Source organism: Alternaria incomplexa (genome assembly GCF_024043165.1).
Source record: "Alternaria incomplexa strain BMP 0042 chromosome Unknown scaffold_13, whole genome shotgun sequence".
Lineage (NCBI taxonomy): Eukaryota > Fungi > Ascomycota > Dothideomycetes > Pleosporales > Pleosporaceae > Alternaria > Alternaria incomplexa.
In genome coordinates, this window is record NW_026249862.1 from 1124147 (window position 1) to 1138326 (window position 14180).

At 53.5% G+C, this 14180-nt stretch overlaps 6 protein-coding genes across 6 annotated transcripts; 3 read left to right on the forward strand and 3 right to left on the reverse strand.

Moving 5' to 3' along the window:
* Positions 1-6: 6 nt before the first annotated feature.
* On the forward strand, positions 7-2046 carry J4E90_008687 (uncharacterized protein; the record flags this gene model as incomplete). The annotated part of the gene is made up of 1 exon (XM_051438209.1): positions 7-2046. The coding sequence occupies one exon, from the start codon at positions 7-9 to the stop codon at positions 2044-2046; it is 2040 nt and encodes a 679-aa protein (XP_051288208.1).
* Positions 2047-4605: 2559 nt separating this feature from the next.
* Positions 4606-6348, reverse strand: J4E90_008688 (uncharacterized protein; the record flags this gene model as incomplete). The annotated part of the gene is made up of 2 exons (XM_051438210.1): positions 4606-5735; positions 5904-6348. The coding sequence occupies 2 exons, from the start codon at positions 6346-6348 to the stop codon at positions 4606-4608; spliced, it is 1575 nt and encodes a 524-aa protein (XP_051288209.1).
* Positions 6349-7390: 1042 nt separating this feature from the next.
* CWC21 (RNA-splicing factor) lies at positions 7391-7942 on the reverse strand (the record flags this gene model as incomplete). Its single annotated transcript, XM_051438211.1, has 1 exon — positions 7391-7942. The coding sequence occupies one exon, from the start codon at positions 7940-7942 to the stop codon at positions 7391-7393; it is 552 nt and encodes a 183-aa protein (XP_051288210.1).
* A 247-nt stretch (positions 7943-8189) lies between these two features.
* J4E90_008690 (uncharacterized protein) lies at positions 8190-9477 on the forward strand (the record flags this gene model as incomplete). The annotated part of the gene is made up of 2 exons (XM_051438212.1): positions 8190-8320; positions 8370-9477. The coding sequence occupies 2 exons, from the start codon at positions 8190-8192 to the stop codon at positions 9475-9477; spliced, it is 1239 nt and encodes a 412-aa protein (XP_051288211.1).
* Positions 9478-9841: 364 nt separating this feature from the next.
* On the forward strand, positions 9842-11065 carry J4E90_008691 (uncharacterized protein; the record flags this gene model as incomplete). Its single annotated transcript, XM_051438213.1, has 2 exons — positions 9842-9847; positions 9896-11065. 2 exons carry the CDS (start codon positions 9842-9844, stop codon positions 11063-11065), a joined length of 1176 nt encoding a protein of 391 aa, XP_051288212.1.
* A 594-nt stretch (positions 11066-11659) lies between these two features.
* Positions 11660-13214, reverse strand: J4E90_008692 (uncharacterized protein; the record flags this gene model as incomplete). Its single annotated transcript, XM_051438214.1, is given in 2 exon segments — positions 11660-13056; positions 13073-13214. The coding sequence occupies 2 exon segments, from the start codon at positions 13212-13214 to the stop codon at positions 11660-11662; spliced, it is 1539 nt and encodes a 512-aa protein (XP_051288213.1).
* Between the last annotated feature and the right edge of the window lie 966 nt (positions 13215-14180).

Here is a 14180-nt window from a genome sequence, read left to right on the forward strand (position 1 = left end):
GCAGTCATGCGCAACGCGCCTGTGGTCATGACGCGCCTCATGAAAAGAGAGGGATCATATCTGCTCATTGCGAAAGTCCTGGTCATCTCAAGACTACTCCACAAGTCGCTCAGTCAATCCGACAACAAGGCGCCCATTGTCAATCAGCTGTGGGAGAAACTGCTGTCGGTACGGCGGAAGCTTCTCAGGAGGATTGACAAGCGCCTCTCGAACACGAACGGCGAAGCAGCCAGCCTGCTCGAAAGCATGTGTGCCTACGCGCTCGCGACGAGCTCCACCCCGACCGATGTCCTACACCATTTCCATAAGATGCGATTGGACAAGATGAACAGCGAGCTGAGGGCAGGAGGCGATGAGCTTGCGAAGCATGGCATTAGTGCGCTCAAGCTGTGCATTCAGACTTGTCTCGATACACAAACCATCTTTCCACGGCGCTTGGCAGAGGCTCTAGCAAAGCTAAAGGCGCAGCCGTTGATCCAGGACCCCGACGCCCGCGGTCTCTACGAGCTGAACCTCGATGTACATGATCGGTGGTTAGGCGATGAGGCACGGAACTACACGCCATGGCCGAGACACGACGAATTGCAGCGGCCGGAAGCAGAGCGGATAATGCACCGATGGTCAAAGGACGCTATTGCCGCTTTCCTCAAGGGTGTGCAAAAAGCACTAGAAGGCGAAGAACGACTCAAAGAGGTTGCAGACTTGAGGCAAGAGCTGATCGAGACCTGGATACTGTCTGGCTCGCGAATGGCGGGTGTCAAGTCGGCCAACGTTTTAGACGATCTACGAGACACGATGAACGATAAGCTTGAGGGCATAGTGCGATCGCGCACACATGGACTACAAACTGTCGTTACCGAACTGACGAGTCGACTGGACACAGTGGCTTCAACAGACAAGGCCGTGGCACCTTCGCTATGGGATACCACTACCAAGGCCTCTGATCTGAGCAACGGGGCACACAACTTCAAATCCGCTATACTTAACACCTACCAAGGGCGCGATGAGTCTGTCATAAGTGTAACTTCTGCCTTTGACAAGTGGATGGAGTCTATCCTGGAAGTCAAGGGTATCGTCAAGAGCATGAAGGAAGCACGATGGGACGATACCTTCCCAGACGATGTAGACGACGAATCCGACGATGAGCTTGGTGATTCGAAGCAAGCACTCCTTAGCGATGACGATCCAAAACTGCTCGAGGAAGCTACCCAGGAAGCCCTGAGCGAAGCCATGCAAAACCTAAGTCGGAGCTTCAATACTATCGTGAAGAAGTCTGATGGTGAGCAATCAATACAAAAGGCCACTTTCATGTTGCGCGTAGTCAGGGAGATCGGCGATCGGATACCGCGGTTACGCCTCCAAGATAAAGCCACACCTCTTGCGTCACCCTTTACGCTAGAGATTCTTCAACCTTTGCATACTACACTCGCGCTACGCGTCACGAGACCAAGCGTGGAAGCATACAAGACATCGCTTCAAGGTTCACTTAAAGGGAAGACGAACAGCCACATCCTGTGGGAAGGACACCCACCTCTACCAAGCCAGCCGTCACCCAGCGCTTTCAGATTCCTGCGGGGTCTGAACAAAGATATGGGCGCGCTGGGTAGTGATGCGTGGGCGCCCGGCAGCGTTGAGGTACTGAAAAGGAGCGTCGCCGACGAAGTAGTCAAGACAGTTCAGGAGCATCTCGACGCCATCAGCGCGCCTACGAAAGATCAAAGCCCTTCTGTCCAGAAGAAAGACGAAGACAAAGAAGACGATGAAGGCCCAGACCCCAAAACCACGGACGATGGTGAGAAAGCAGACGTCACGCCATCATTACCAAACCACAAGGAAGCAAAAGAACAGAGAGTCAAGCAACTGCTCTTCGATCTTCTCTACATCCAACGCTTCGTTGGTGACACAGGTGCAGACGATGCCAAACTCACAGCACTGGTACAGAAAACCGACCTAGTGGAAATGGACGAGGTTGCTCTCAACAGGCTGAGGAAGAACGCGGCGGATTATGCGAAGAAGACGTATCTGCTCTTCGCACTGCTCGCGTAGATAGTCGTAGACATGTACAAATGAGACCATTACTACTCCTCACCCTGCACTTCTATTGAGCTGATAACATGATGCTAGCTCTCCGCAATCTGCACTCCGCGGAGACTGGGCAGATCGAACTTGTTTAAAGCTCAGAGCTAACGGCCATGGTTCCCGTGTGGAAACCCCACTTGGTTCGAACGCTACGAAGGGTCCGGTGCAAGTCGTCGAGTAAGCAACAGGCCGGTACATGCTGTATTGCGTTTCTAGTGCCTATGCTAAGGAAGTTACATGCGGTAGAACTGTATGCCGAAAAAAATATATGTTCAAACGCCATGCATGATGGATATCTCAGGTTACAAAAGAAAAGATGCTCCAACCCAGCCCTCCTTCTCCCCTCCTCTCCTCTCCAACAAATCACACAAGGCGTCATATGCAGTTGTGGGCTCTACGACACATCCATACTATCCCCACCCGCCCTCAACCCCTCAATCTCCTTGCGCAGCAGCTCAATCTCCTTCTCCTGCGCCTTCATCTTCTCCAACGCCATCTCAATCAATCGCGCTTTATTGACCGTCTTCTTCTCTCCCGGCATGGACCCCTTCCCACTCCTCACATCGTCATCGGCACCATCCATGCCCGTCACCTTCTCGCTCCCATCCTCGCCATCTTTCCCTCTCATAACAACAAAACACGTAGTCCCGCTCCCGAACGTGACTTCGCCGTCGAGTAAGAACTCAGCTAGATCAACCATGGCGATTTTCATGCGGTCGCGCCGGGCTTGTTCGGCGGCGCGGTGCGTGGCGCGCTTCATCATTACGCCTGTGGCCATGGCGGTGCTGAAGTGCAGGCCCATTTCGAGGTGTTGGCCAGAGGAGATTAGTTCGTAGTTTGATTTGGAAGCTAGGAGATCGGCTTGGGGGGTTGTTACGCCACCGGCGCCTGGGAGGAGTTAGTTGTATACTAGGTTTTGCGTTTGTGTTGTTTGGGTGAAATTGACGTCACGAGACTTGATGACGAAGAGAGAGGCATACCATTGCTGTCCGCAGGTACTATATTACTGCTTCTTCTTGCGATGGCGACTTTCTTCGGTGTTGCGGATGATGCATGGGATATCGATGATAATGTGCTCGCGGTGTCTGCTGCTATTGACGGAGATCTTATCGAAGATACTGTGGGTGATGTGACAGATTGCGTTGTTACTGATGGCGATTTCAATGGGCGGATGGGATGTATCGGTAATTGCACGGGGTGTTGCTGTGGCTGTGTTTGCGGTGCTGGTTGCATTTGCACGTGCTGCATCTGCTGTACGTGTTGTTGCTGTTCTTGTTGCTGTTGGGCGCTCTCCCTAACCGGACTATATCTCCTTCTCTTTTTGAACAACTGTGGCCATGTTCTACTCAGCGGACCCCGATGCCCGCCTTCATTTCTGTCGTTACCGGGCGGTCCACTCGGCTGAGGATATGGCTGCATGATTCATCGAGCCGCAACACCAGACGCTTTGCGGTGGATGTGATTTTGTAGAAGTCTCCGACAAGCGGTAGTCGTAGCAACAGTGTACCAGATGACAGAGGTGTGCCTAATGCGGGTTGGATGTCAGATTGGGCTACCACCCACAAGAGGCAACAACAACAATGACGGGGTATCGAAACAAGGCGCCAACAAAGACCAGAGCGAAAGCACGAAAGCGACGGGTCCAAGGCTCTGGGGATCTTGAGCTTGTTCAGCTGGATTGCGCACGTACAGCCGCGTAGCAGGCGGGTACAGGTGTTATGCGTGAGCCGTCGAAGTCGGCCTCATCCATGGGTCGAGAGCAGCGGTCGCAACAAGGCGTAGTAGACGCGCGATCTGGAAGGAATTCCGCGCATGCTTGCACTGGGCCGTTAAAAGCAAATGGCGTCCGCAGCGCGACTGATTGTGAGCGAAGCTTTTGCTTGGCGCAACCCAAAGACGTGGTGTTGCTGCTGACTTGGAGGTGCGTGAAGGCGTGGCTGAGCCAACCAAACCTCGCCCCGTGAGCACATGGGCTTGGCGCGTCGACGCATGCTAAAGCGCCCCTTGTCTCGAACCCAGGACGCCGAGTGCTTAGTTGCCACTCTTACTGCTCAGCGCTGCAATCAAGTGACATTCCCTCCGTGCGCAGGGTCGAGCCTCCGCTACGGAAGCTACTCCAGCCTACCGAGACGGAACGTCGCGGAGGTCACCTTCTATATTCGGAGTCGTCGATGAAACAGCCGATAGCTTACATGTAGTCGTGGGGATCAATGAGCGCTGCACAAGAACACACGTGCTGGAGATCACTATAGAAACATTGGAAGTGCTGTCGCGGCTTCTGCCGGCCCACGATATGGTGGTCAGATCATGATGATCGAGGTCGTGCTCAAAGTATCATCCATCTAGCGATTCAGACAAGATACCCCGCATATTCTGCTAATGCTATTTGGCTGGACATCAAGGTGTCTGCACGCACATGTTGTTTCTTTCGCATTGTGATACGTGGCCAGAGGAGCAATTCCTGTCGCATTAAGATGGGAAAGTTGTATTCGTTATCAGCATCATCCAAGTCATTCTCACATGTCGCTAATCCAAGCTGTTCGTTCTACTGGTCATCTCGTGGCTTTCGTAGCTTCGCTTGCCTTTGACCTGAACTCCGGGCACATACTCCAGATCCTCGTCCTCCAGATCGGTATCCAAGTCCTCCTCACTGAGCATCTTGGGATTTAGTGCAAAGGCGCCTTTCGGCACAAAGGTACTCGTCAAGACCAGCACACTGATGATGGTGAACTGTACAGCAGCCACGTTCAACACAGCCCCGTGTATCTGTTCGTTGTGGCGATCGGAAACGCGGTCGATGTAGGTCCCGAGGGAAACGGATGCGATCGCGTACGTGACGATGTATGTGCTGTAGAGGAACGCCATGACGGCACCGAGTGCAGATACGTTCTGAGTCTTCGACTCGATGCGCGCTAGTGATGCCTGAATGTATGCAGCGAGCGATACGTCGCCGGCAGCCCACCCGAAACTGATGGGGAGGAACGTCGCTCCCACGATCCAAGCTTGAGCCACGTCGTTCTTGGGTGGGTTCCAGAAAGGTAGATACCAGACTATCAGGAGAGCCAGGGCGTCTAGCCGAAGCCATGGTATCGGAGTGTGCACCAAGTTCGTGAACATGAATACAAACAGCGCTCCTAGCAGTTCGCCGAAGTTTGAGCCTCCCACTATGATCTGTGACCATGCCGAGTTTCCGAAATAGCGGCGTGCTACGGCAGGAGCGATTGCGTTCTCGAGGTATCGGTGCGCATAAAGCGCGACAGCATATCCGGGTAACAGCCAGATAAACTTGCGGTGTTTGAAGATGATCTTAGCACCGGTTCCAACGGACTCGAAGAAGAGGTAGAATCCGCCTATCACGGCCTTGACATAGGTTGGCTGACTCTCCAAGATCAGAGATCTGCCTTCCTTCGGTATGCTGGCTTCCTCAATGAAGTACCAGAGTATGGATGCGGCGGCGAAGAATATGGGCGTGATAATGAAGCTGAAGTTGTTGCCGAACCGGGGAATGAGCGCAAGTGCTGTGCAAAAGGCACCAGCAGTGCCGCTGATCTCGTAGAAGATATGGACCAGAGAGTCCATACGTCGAAGCTTTTGGATGTTGCCGCCAACCAAGTCGCGCGGAATGACTCGCCGGATCAATTCGACCATGCCGTAGACTATACCACAGACGCAATCTAGCGTTCGTCAGCAACATGGAATCAGATGAGAACAAGTACCTGCTGCTCTTTACAGCACCCGCCAGCGACAGCTCTGGCGGCAGCAGACATGAGAGCAAAGGTGACCGACATATCGAACCGTTAGGTAGACTGGGGCTATGAACTTACAGATGGGGATCATGGCGTCGGTATCATAGTCACCGTAGTAGCTGAAGTCATCCTTTGCCCATCCGCGCGGTGCGAACTTGCCGCCAGTTGCAGCGTCTAAGATGAGCAAGACGCTGCTCATGAAGGCGAATATAAGCACTGCACATGCCAGAACGTTCTTCGTCGGATATCTTTTGATGAGTGGCGCGATCAGTATAGATCCAACACACTGAAAGGCTTGATTCAGTCCAGTCAAGACGCCGACACGTTGAAAAGTAATGGAGATGTGCGTTTTCTTCTCGAGTTCATCGTATCGATTAGTCGCAAGCGCAATGACAGATCCGTTGAATGCCTCGAGGCCGAACTTGTACATCATGATGCCGGCGATGTAGATGCCGATGTTCCGTCGTTCGACAGGAGTGTAGATGTTCCATGTCTCGCGCATGACAGCGATAGGCCGGACCATGGTGACAGTCGGGGCACGTAACGTGCGGTGGTGTTGCTACGGGAAGAGACAGCTAGCCCGCAAATGCGGAGAGACCTGGTTTATACGTCCACGATGCCGGAACGCTGGTGTTGAGGAATGGACCAATTAGGTGAGTGGGCTATCGCATGCGGTACGCTACGGCGTCCCGTGGGTGTTCATAGAAAATGACGCCCGCATCGGTGACGAGGAGGCATTGCAAGAGCCCTGTCGTTCGTGTTAATGGAAAAGACGGCGTGGAGCGTTTGCGAGCCAAGTTGCACGGGCATGACCCCAGTCGTTGTGAGGACTTGGCGCGCCCGTCAAAAGCTGGCCATTCAGGTGACCCACGTGGGCCGACAGCTGGACCGCCTGGGGTAAGCATCTAGGCCGATAAGAAATGCCAACCCGAACAGTGCGTTGCAGACGGACAAGGTTCATCGTTCAGCTGTAGTGGCTGTCACAATGCGTGTATTAGATGTGGTATCGTTACTTGTGATAAGGCGAACGAGGTGTGGTGAAGATGAAGCCCTAGCAAAGCACCTTGCGCAATGTGCGGTACGCCTCCGTTCTCTTGACAGGTCCATTCAGTACCGAAAGATGCGCCGGGGTGGAGATAGGTATCCCGCGCATGCAAACTAATGTCGCTTGTGAGCGGCGCGTTATCCTAGGTGCGCATCAGTGGAGGTGAGACGTCACGGAAGCAGTCAAGTCAAGTCAATTGACATGGTGTAAAGGGTTCCTGCATTAGAACCAAAAGCCAGTAGACAAGGGTACACTGGGTGCTCGTTTAGATCTCATCTGTTGAAGTCAGTCTGCTTCTTAGACTGTAAGCTGGAAGACGAAGCTGACCTGTCTGTGCCTCCAGCTTCCGCACCAGTAATCGACAGTCGCTATCTTTGGTACTAGAGGTATGTCGTAGAGATGTCAGAGACCGATTTTCGGATGCTAGTCTCCAGGCAGTAATGCCATGCCTTCAGGGTGGTGCACAGTGGCTATGGGTATCGGAAAGGATCATAACGCCAAATAGCAGACTCGCAGAAGCTCAATCCGAGTCGTCCTCCCTATGCCGCCTGGCTTCTTTAGCTCTGGCAGTCCTTTCTTCGTCTTCGGCCTCCCTCTTGGCTAGACTGTCGCGCATTCTCTCCTCTTGCTTCCTCCAGTGACTTCCTTCCTCATAGTCTGCGCTGATGCCCAGGGCTTTGCGCAACCTCTCGCTCTCTTCTGCCTTTGCTTTGGCAAGGTCGTGGACTTGGTGCGACTTGAGGCGCTTCGCATTAGGACCGAGATCTTTGCCGTCTTTTCGTTCCTGATCGAGTTTGCGGCGTAGGCCTTCGCACTGGTCGTCAATCTCGTCTTCGTCGACGCCTTCGTCTTCAAGCTTATCGCGCAGCTCAAGGACCTTGACTTCGATGTCGCGCTTTGCTTCGTGTTCGAGGATCTCGGCGTCTGGCTGTCTTGGGCGGTGTTTGGCGTGTTCCCAGTCTTTGGGGTAGGGCTGGATCTTGTCGCGCGGTCGAAGGAGGGATCGGTTCTTCTGGACGTAGCCCGAGGTTCCGCTACCTCTTGGCGTGGTGAGGCCTACGTTGTCGGCCATGATGCTTGTAGAGGTGGTGGGTGGAGATGGGTGTCGCGTTGGGGCGTGTCGCTGGCGAGACTGATGGATGGTTTGCGGAGAGCTCGGAGGTGAGCACGGAGGCCCAAGCGCAATGATGGAATGGCTCGCCCCACCAAAACTTTACCCTTGGTACTGCGCAGACTCACCCAGAGATGGAGTCATTGCCTTGCGATATAAAACTTAAGAGATTTCGCTCTCATCCCTTCTCACACAATTTACGACCACCATGACTACGCAAGACGCCACAAGCGACGATACCACCTCAGGGCCGGTTGAGGTGGGGTACAGAGAACTGCCCTTCCCACCAGTCACCAAAGAGCACATCCTGAACTGCTCATATCACAAATGGCATCCCAAGTTGGTCTCTACTCCTTCTCGTTCTCAGATTCTCCTCTAACCGCAATAGATACCGCGCCGTAACACCCAAAGCGCGTCTCATCCCCCTCCCACCCGCCTTCCTCGACTACCTTCGATCAGACGGCATCATCCTCCCTCCCGAAGAGAACGACAACCCTTCGTGGTCAGACAATGACAGCGGCATATTCTCGGGTGCGGACAACAATGACGACGATGAGGACGAAGGTCAAGACCCGAGCGCCAACTGGCGCGACACACACGAAGCCATCGAGCGGACCATTGAGGAGCTGGGCGGCAAAGTCGCACCCAAGCTGAACTGGAGCGCGCCAAAAGACGCGACTTGGATAGCCGCAACCAACAGCATGGAGTGCCGGACACCAAACGACATCTACCTGCTGCTGAAAAGCAGCGACTTTGTCACACACGATCTGGCGCACGCCTTTGACGACACTGCCAACCAATCTACAACACCAGACCCGGAGATTCCATATCATCTGGTTCTGAGGAAGTGGATCACGCTGAATCCGAGTGTCGAGTTCCGCTGCTTTGTGCGGGATCGCCGGCTGATTGCCCTGTGCCAGCGAGATCTGAACCACTTTGACTTCTTGTTCAACATGCAGGACAAGCTGCGAGATACCATTCAAGACTTCTTCGACGCGAAACTGCGCGACACATTTCCCGATCCCAACTTCACCTTCGACGTATACGTACCGCCGCCGCACGACAAGGTCTGGGTGGTCGATTTCAATCCCTGGGCTGTGCGGACTGATCCTCTGATCTTCTCATGGATGGAACTCCTTACTATGGAGGTACCCGACGCAACACCTCTTGAGGAAACGACTGTGCGTTTGAAGATCGCTCAGCCGGAAGACAAGGGCGTGCCAGTTGAGGCAGCTAGTGACACTGTAGACGATGATGAAGACACAGATGACGACGACATTGAGGAGCTATGGCAGCCAGAGTTCCGCCTCGTACGGAGAGATGACCCCGAGGCATACGGCTTCTCAACTCCACAGTACAGTGCGCATAAGCTTCCCAGAGACGTAGTAGATGCAAGTAGCGGCGGAGAGGGTCAACTGCGAGAATTTGCGATGCAGTGGGAACAAGCGCAGAAGTTGGCTGAGCAACAAAGAGCGGAAGATAGTGAGGATGATTAGCTCCACGCACCTACCGTAGCGTAAGGGAGGAGTCATAATTGCATACATCTTGGCGTAAACAAACAGACGTTTGCAAAATCGTGATTGGGCGTCTGTGGAATGTTGGCCAGCCTCGTCGCGTGAGGCTCTGGGGCCGCCACCGGGACTCGCGGTGACTCGCTCCTGCAGGGCATCTGTTTGTTTCACCGCTCCACACCCCACATCCATGATTCGGCGACATCATCCTTCACTCATCCTTACAACAACACGTCGTTGGACACGTTGTTTTTACTCTTGATCAACTTTTGCTACAATAAATTCCGCTAGAGACCCATACATTTGGCACCATTGAGTACCACAAATTTTCCACGATTACGATTACAACATGAGTGTGACGGATAGCAGCAGCTACAGCGGCTTCTTATCGATACCCACTGAGATACGATGCCAAATCTACGACTACCTCCTCACCGAACCGCACGCAATCACGATTAGTGCTGGCTACACTACGTGTTTTGGCAACAGGATACAGGACCGCGCCCGGAAGACGGAAGTTCCAGGTCTACCACTCGATCTCGCGCCGCTGGCACGCCGCCACCACGATGCATCTCTCCTCTCAGTCGCGAAGCCACCCACGATTGCCGTCGAGAATGGACACATGGAAGACATTGAGGGCGAGAAGCTGGGCTTCCCCGCTGCGGTGGCGCTGATGTTGACGTCCCGATTGATCAATGACGAGTTGAACGATTGTGTTCGTAGGCGGAGACATATCGCGCAGGCGCGTTCTACTGTTGATGCCGACGGAGTCGTTCACGACAACGAAGAAGACCAGGAAGGCCTGTCACTTTACGTGTCTTATCCTTACGGCGTCTTGGTATTGAAGCACCAATACCCCTACCTGTTGAAACAAGCGCGTCGAGTCTACATCTCTGGCTACTACACACCCCAGCAAGAGAGCCAGCTCGATCCACGAGATCTCCAAACAAGCTACGATGAGCGCTTGACGCCATCCAGCAGCTTTGCAGCACAATCGTTCACCACCCCATCATCGGGACCAACAACAAGCTTCACGCGCTCCTCCTCCCGACGAACAGCCCGCCACGGCGTCTCCGTCAACGCCTCGCGCCCGCGCCTCCGTCTCGACCCTCCCCTCCCTCGCGAATCCCGCCAAACAACCAGCATACATACAACCTTCCCTTCCTTTTCCGCCTCCACCTCAGCCGAAGCCCCCGCCGCTCTCGCCCACCTCATCACGACCCTCTTCCCCAAACACACCACGCCCCTCACAAAACTTACAACCCGCATCCTCTTCCCAGGCGAAGACTCGTACGGCTCCGTCTGGGGCGACGACAACAGCCCTGTCTCGCACATCCTGCGCAGTATCCGCGGCGGCAAGATTGATATGAAGGTCCTGAGAGGTAGTCTAGGAACGGGCCTGAGGCTGACGGCTAGGCCGAAGCCAGAAACGAGGATTGTGAGTACGAGTTGGGTTAATTGGAAGAAGGGCGATGTTGCGGCGAGGGGTGCTGCGGGAACGGTGAGGAGGGCTGGTGGGAGGTTGGGTGTGAGCGATTTGGATGCGTTTTTGATGGGTGAGGAGGGGGCTTAGGATGACTTTGACATCTATGGAGAGGGAAAGGATGTTTGTGGAGGACCGGCATGGCTACTGTGTAGCATGCTGAGTCGCTCAGACCATTGCCTATATGATTTTCTTTGTACGATACATTCACCGATATATTTTTTATTTTTACTCATACCAGCGGTTGACCAGACCATATGAACAGTCTGCTGAGCCTTGGCTTTCTCTCTTCAGTTCTGGGTATCCCTTCTCTTGAGTCTTTGTGCCTCAACACGTGCATTCACGCAATCTTCAAACGATGATGGCAGTGCTAGACGTGCTCTTCTTTCGTCTGGGACCAGCCTTGTGATCGGAGACAGAAGGTTGTGTGTTGTACCCATGGCAGTCCTTCATCAACGTTTTCACGCCTTTGTAATGCCATTTTCTGGACCCCGAGTCGAGGAAACGTAGATTGTCGAATGCTGTAGCACGGCGCTGAGGAGATGCTGTTCCGTACTGCAGAAGCGCTGCCCTGGCGGTGAAGAACAAGTAGACACTCTCGGGTCGGCTAACTCAGGAGACCAACATCTTCATGTCATAGCACAAGACTGTCTTGACACTTTTGTGTCTCAAGCCACCACCCTTCTACCAAGTTATCCACTTAACCGACCCCGGGATCCCAATCGCCAAATCCCTGGCATCCGAAAACTCAACCTTGACCGTCCGATCACTATCTTTCGGATGCGTCAAATAGAACGCAATAATACGCAAATGCTCCGGCACCTCCAGCTCCGCACACATCTCATCTTCCTCGATACCCATCTCCGCTCGCGCACGTTCTTGTTCAAACCTCAACGCCTCTTCCGCAATCTGCCCCGCAAGCATGCCATCCCAAAATCCTTCCCTTCGGGGATGGCTCAGCATGAGTTTCACAGCGCGTTTGCGGAGGGCTTGGCAAGACGACGGTGCGCGGACGGCGATAGCCCAGAGTGCGGATGTGGGACCAACGGGCGTTTGGAAGATAGGCGTCTGCGCGCCTGAAAGAGGGAGGAGTTTAGCAGCGAGTTCGAAGATGAGCACGAATTGTGCGGCCATGTCGAAGGGTTCGATGAAAGGTTTCCGTGCGGGTTTGAAGTCGCCTAGACAGGGGAATTTCTGGATGAGATCGGCTCGTGGGGCGCGGAGGAGGAATTCCATTTGGGCTTGTGTTAGTTCCAATGCCGTGAGGGGTTCGGTGTATTCTTCGCCGTAGGCAGGGGCTTGCTTCCAGAGATTGTCCATGGTGAGTTTGCCGCGGTGGTAGCGGGAGATGAGGTCGAGGTATTCGATGTATACTTCTTCGACTTCGTCGGCGGGGCGTAGTTTGGTTCTTTGGTTGAAAGCGTGGATGCTATTTAGTAGGCTCTGTGTGTGTCCCAACATCGCATGTAGCGCAGACATACTCAGCGTGTTCGTTGAACTGCCCAGCGGTCTAGTCTTGGGCTTCGCGACCCAGGATGGTGAGATGTGCGTTGGCATTATCGCCCTAATCTGCGTATCGAATCCCACAAAGATGGTGCGTATAGACTCCAGTTCTATCGGATGATCAAACTTTTCTTTCCCTTGGTCCACTTCGTTTAACATCCGGATGCCGCTGCGTACGTGTTCGATTGCGTCTCTTTGGTAGCCTTGCAAACAACACATGCTGGTGAACAGGATAGCGCAGGTCATAAGCGTGATCTTATCTGATTTGACTACTTTGTCGTTGCTCTTCGGCTTTTTCAACAAGTCCTGAATTGCTTGATTCGACTGTCGCAAAGCGAATTGTAGGTAATTATCCAGTATGGCTGTCTCGGTCAGACGTGAGTCGCAGCCTTCGGAAAAGCGTCGATACATAGCGCCCAAGGCGATAATGCAGTGTTGAATCGCGGGCTCACGATGAGCAGCTTGAAGCAGTTCTCGTTGCCAGAACGGCGAATCGAGGAATCCGCGCAGATTTGAGACGGCATGCGTCATGAAAAACTCGAAGCTATCTCGCTCCTCCTTGGTATCGAGACGAATGGCTGGAGCGATGAAGACTGGCGAATGAGACCGTGTCAAGCTCCAACTTGATACCGACTGAGGTGAACTTCTCGATGACTCTGGAGGCGAGGGCGTTGATGGTGGCGGAGGTCTGAAAGATGGATCGTAGCCATCGCACGTACGGCCCGTTGAGGTGCATCGTCTGCAGTTCGGTTTCTCCTCATCACACTTGACTTTGCGTATTCTGTACAGATTAGCAAGAGACCATTGGATACACAGCAGTACTAAAAGACGATATATTCAGCTTCGAGTCCATGCGTAGTGGGATTTGATGACGACGCGGCTTGAAGCTGGAGAATGGCTTATCGGGTTGACGTTTCGCGTTGCGGTACCTGCCAGTGGGCGGCTGGAGCTTTGCGGGCTACGAGCCCAGCCACAAACAAAGTGCAAGCCATACCGTGCTATGACGATAGGCACACTTTATAGTTGACGCAGCGACTTACTTGCAAGTTTTACAGCCAGAGCGTGCTTTGGGTTTCCAGGCTCTCTGGCGTGGTTTACCGGACACCGTCGCCATGGTAATTTGTTCGAGTTTCATCCAACCAATGGGAGGGGAGTCAGCGAAATTCAATTATACGAGCGAGCGTGTAGCAAGTACGGATTGAACAATGTACGACTGCGCAAATGACATCGGTGGTTGAAGAGTAACTCGGGAGGCTGCATGGCACTACCTAGGTATGCAGCATTGCGGCGTGGTTGCCCACACAGTTAGGCTACCGCGACCAGGCCCGCGAGCAGAGGCCCACGGCTATTATTATCAAATCTGGCCAATGAGACGACAGCACGACAGGGTTTGCGATCCTCCTGGGCGTAATGCCACGAGAGAATTTGACGGAGTCGCATCCTTCTGGACCCTAGTGAACCGTTATTATTAGATTGTGGTATAGTCCAAGGCGATTGATGCGGGGTTTTCAGACCGATTGGGTCACTCAAAAAGGCATGCACCGCGAATTGTCGCGTGAAGCGCTTGGTATCATTTATCAGCAAGCAGCCATTGTCAGCCTTATTTCGTAGCTACTTGCATTTGCGCGAATGAGAGTCGCATGATAGAATTACAGTCTTGTTGATAGTGGTGTTATCGTATAGGCGACCAAATACACTGGTC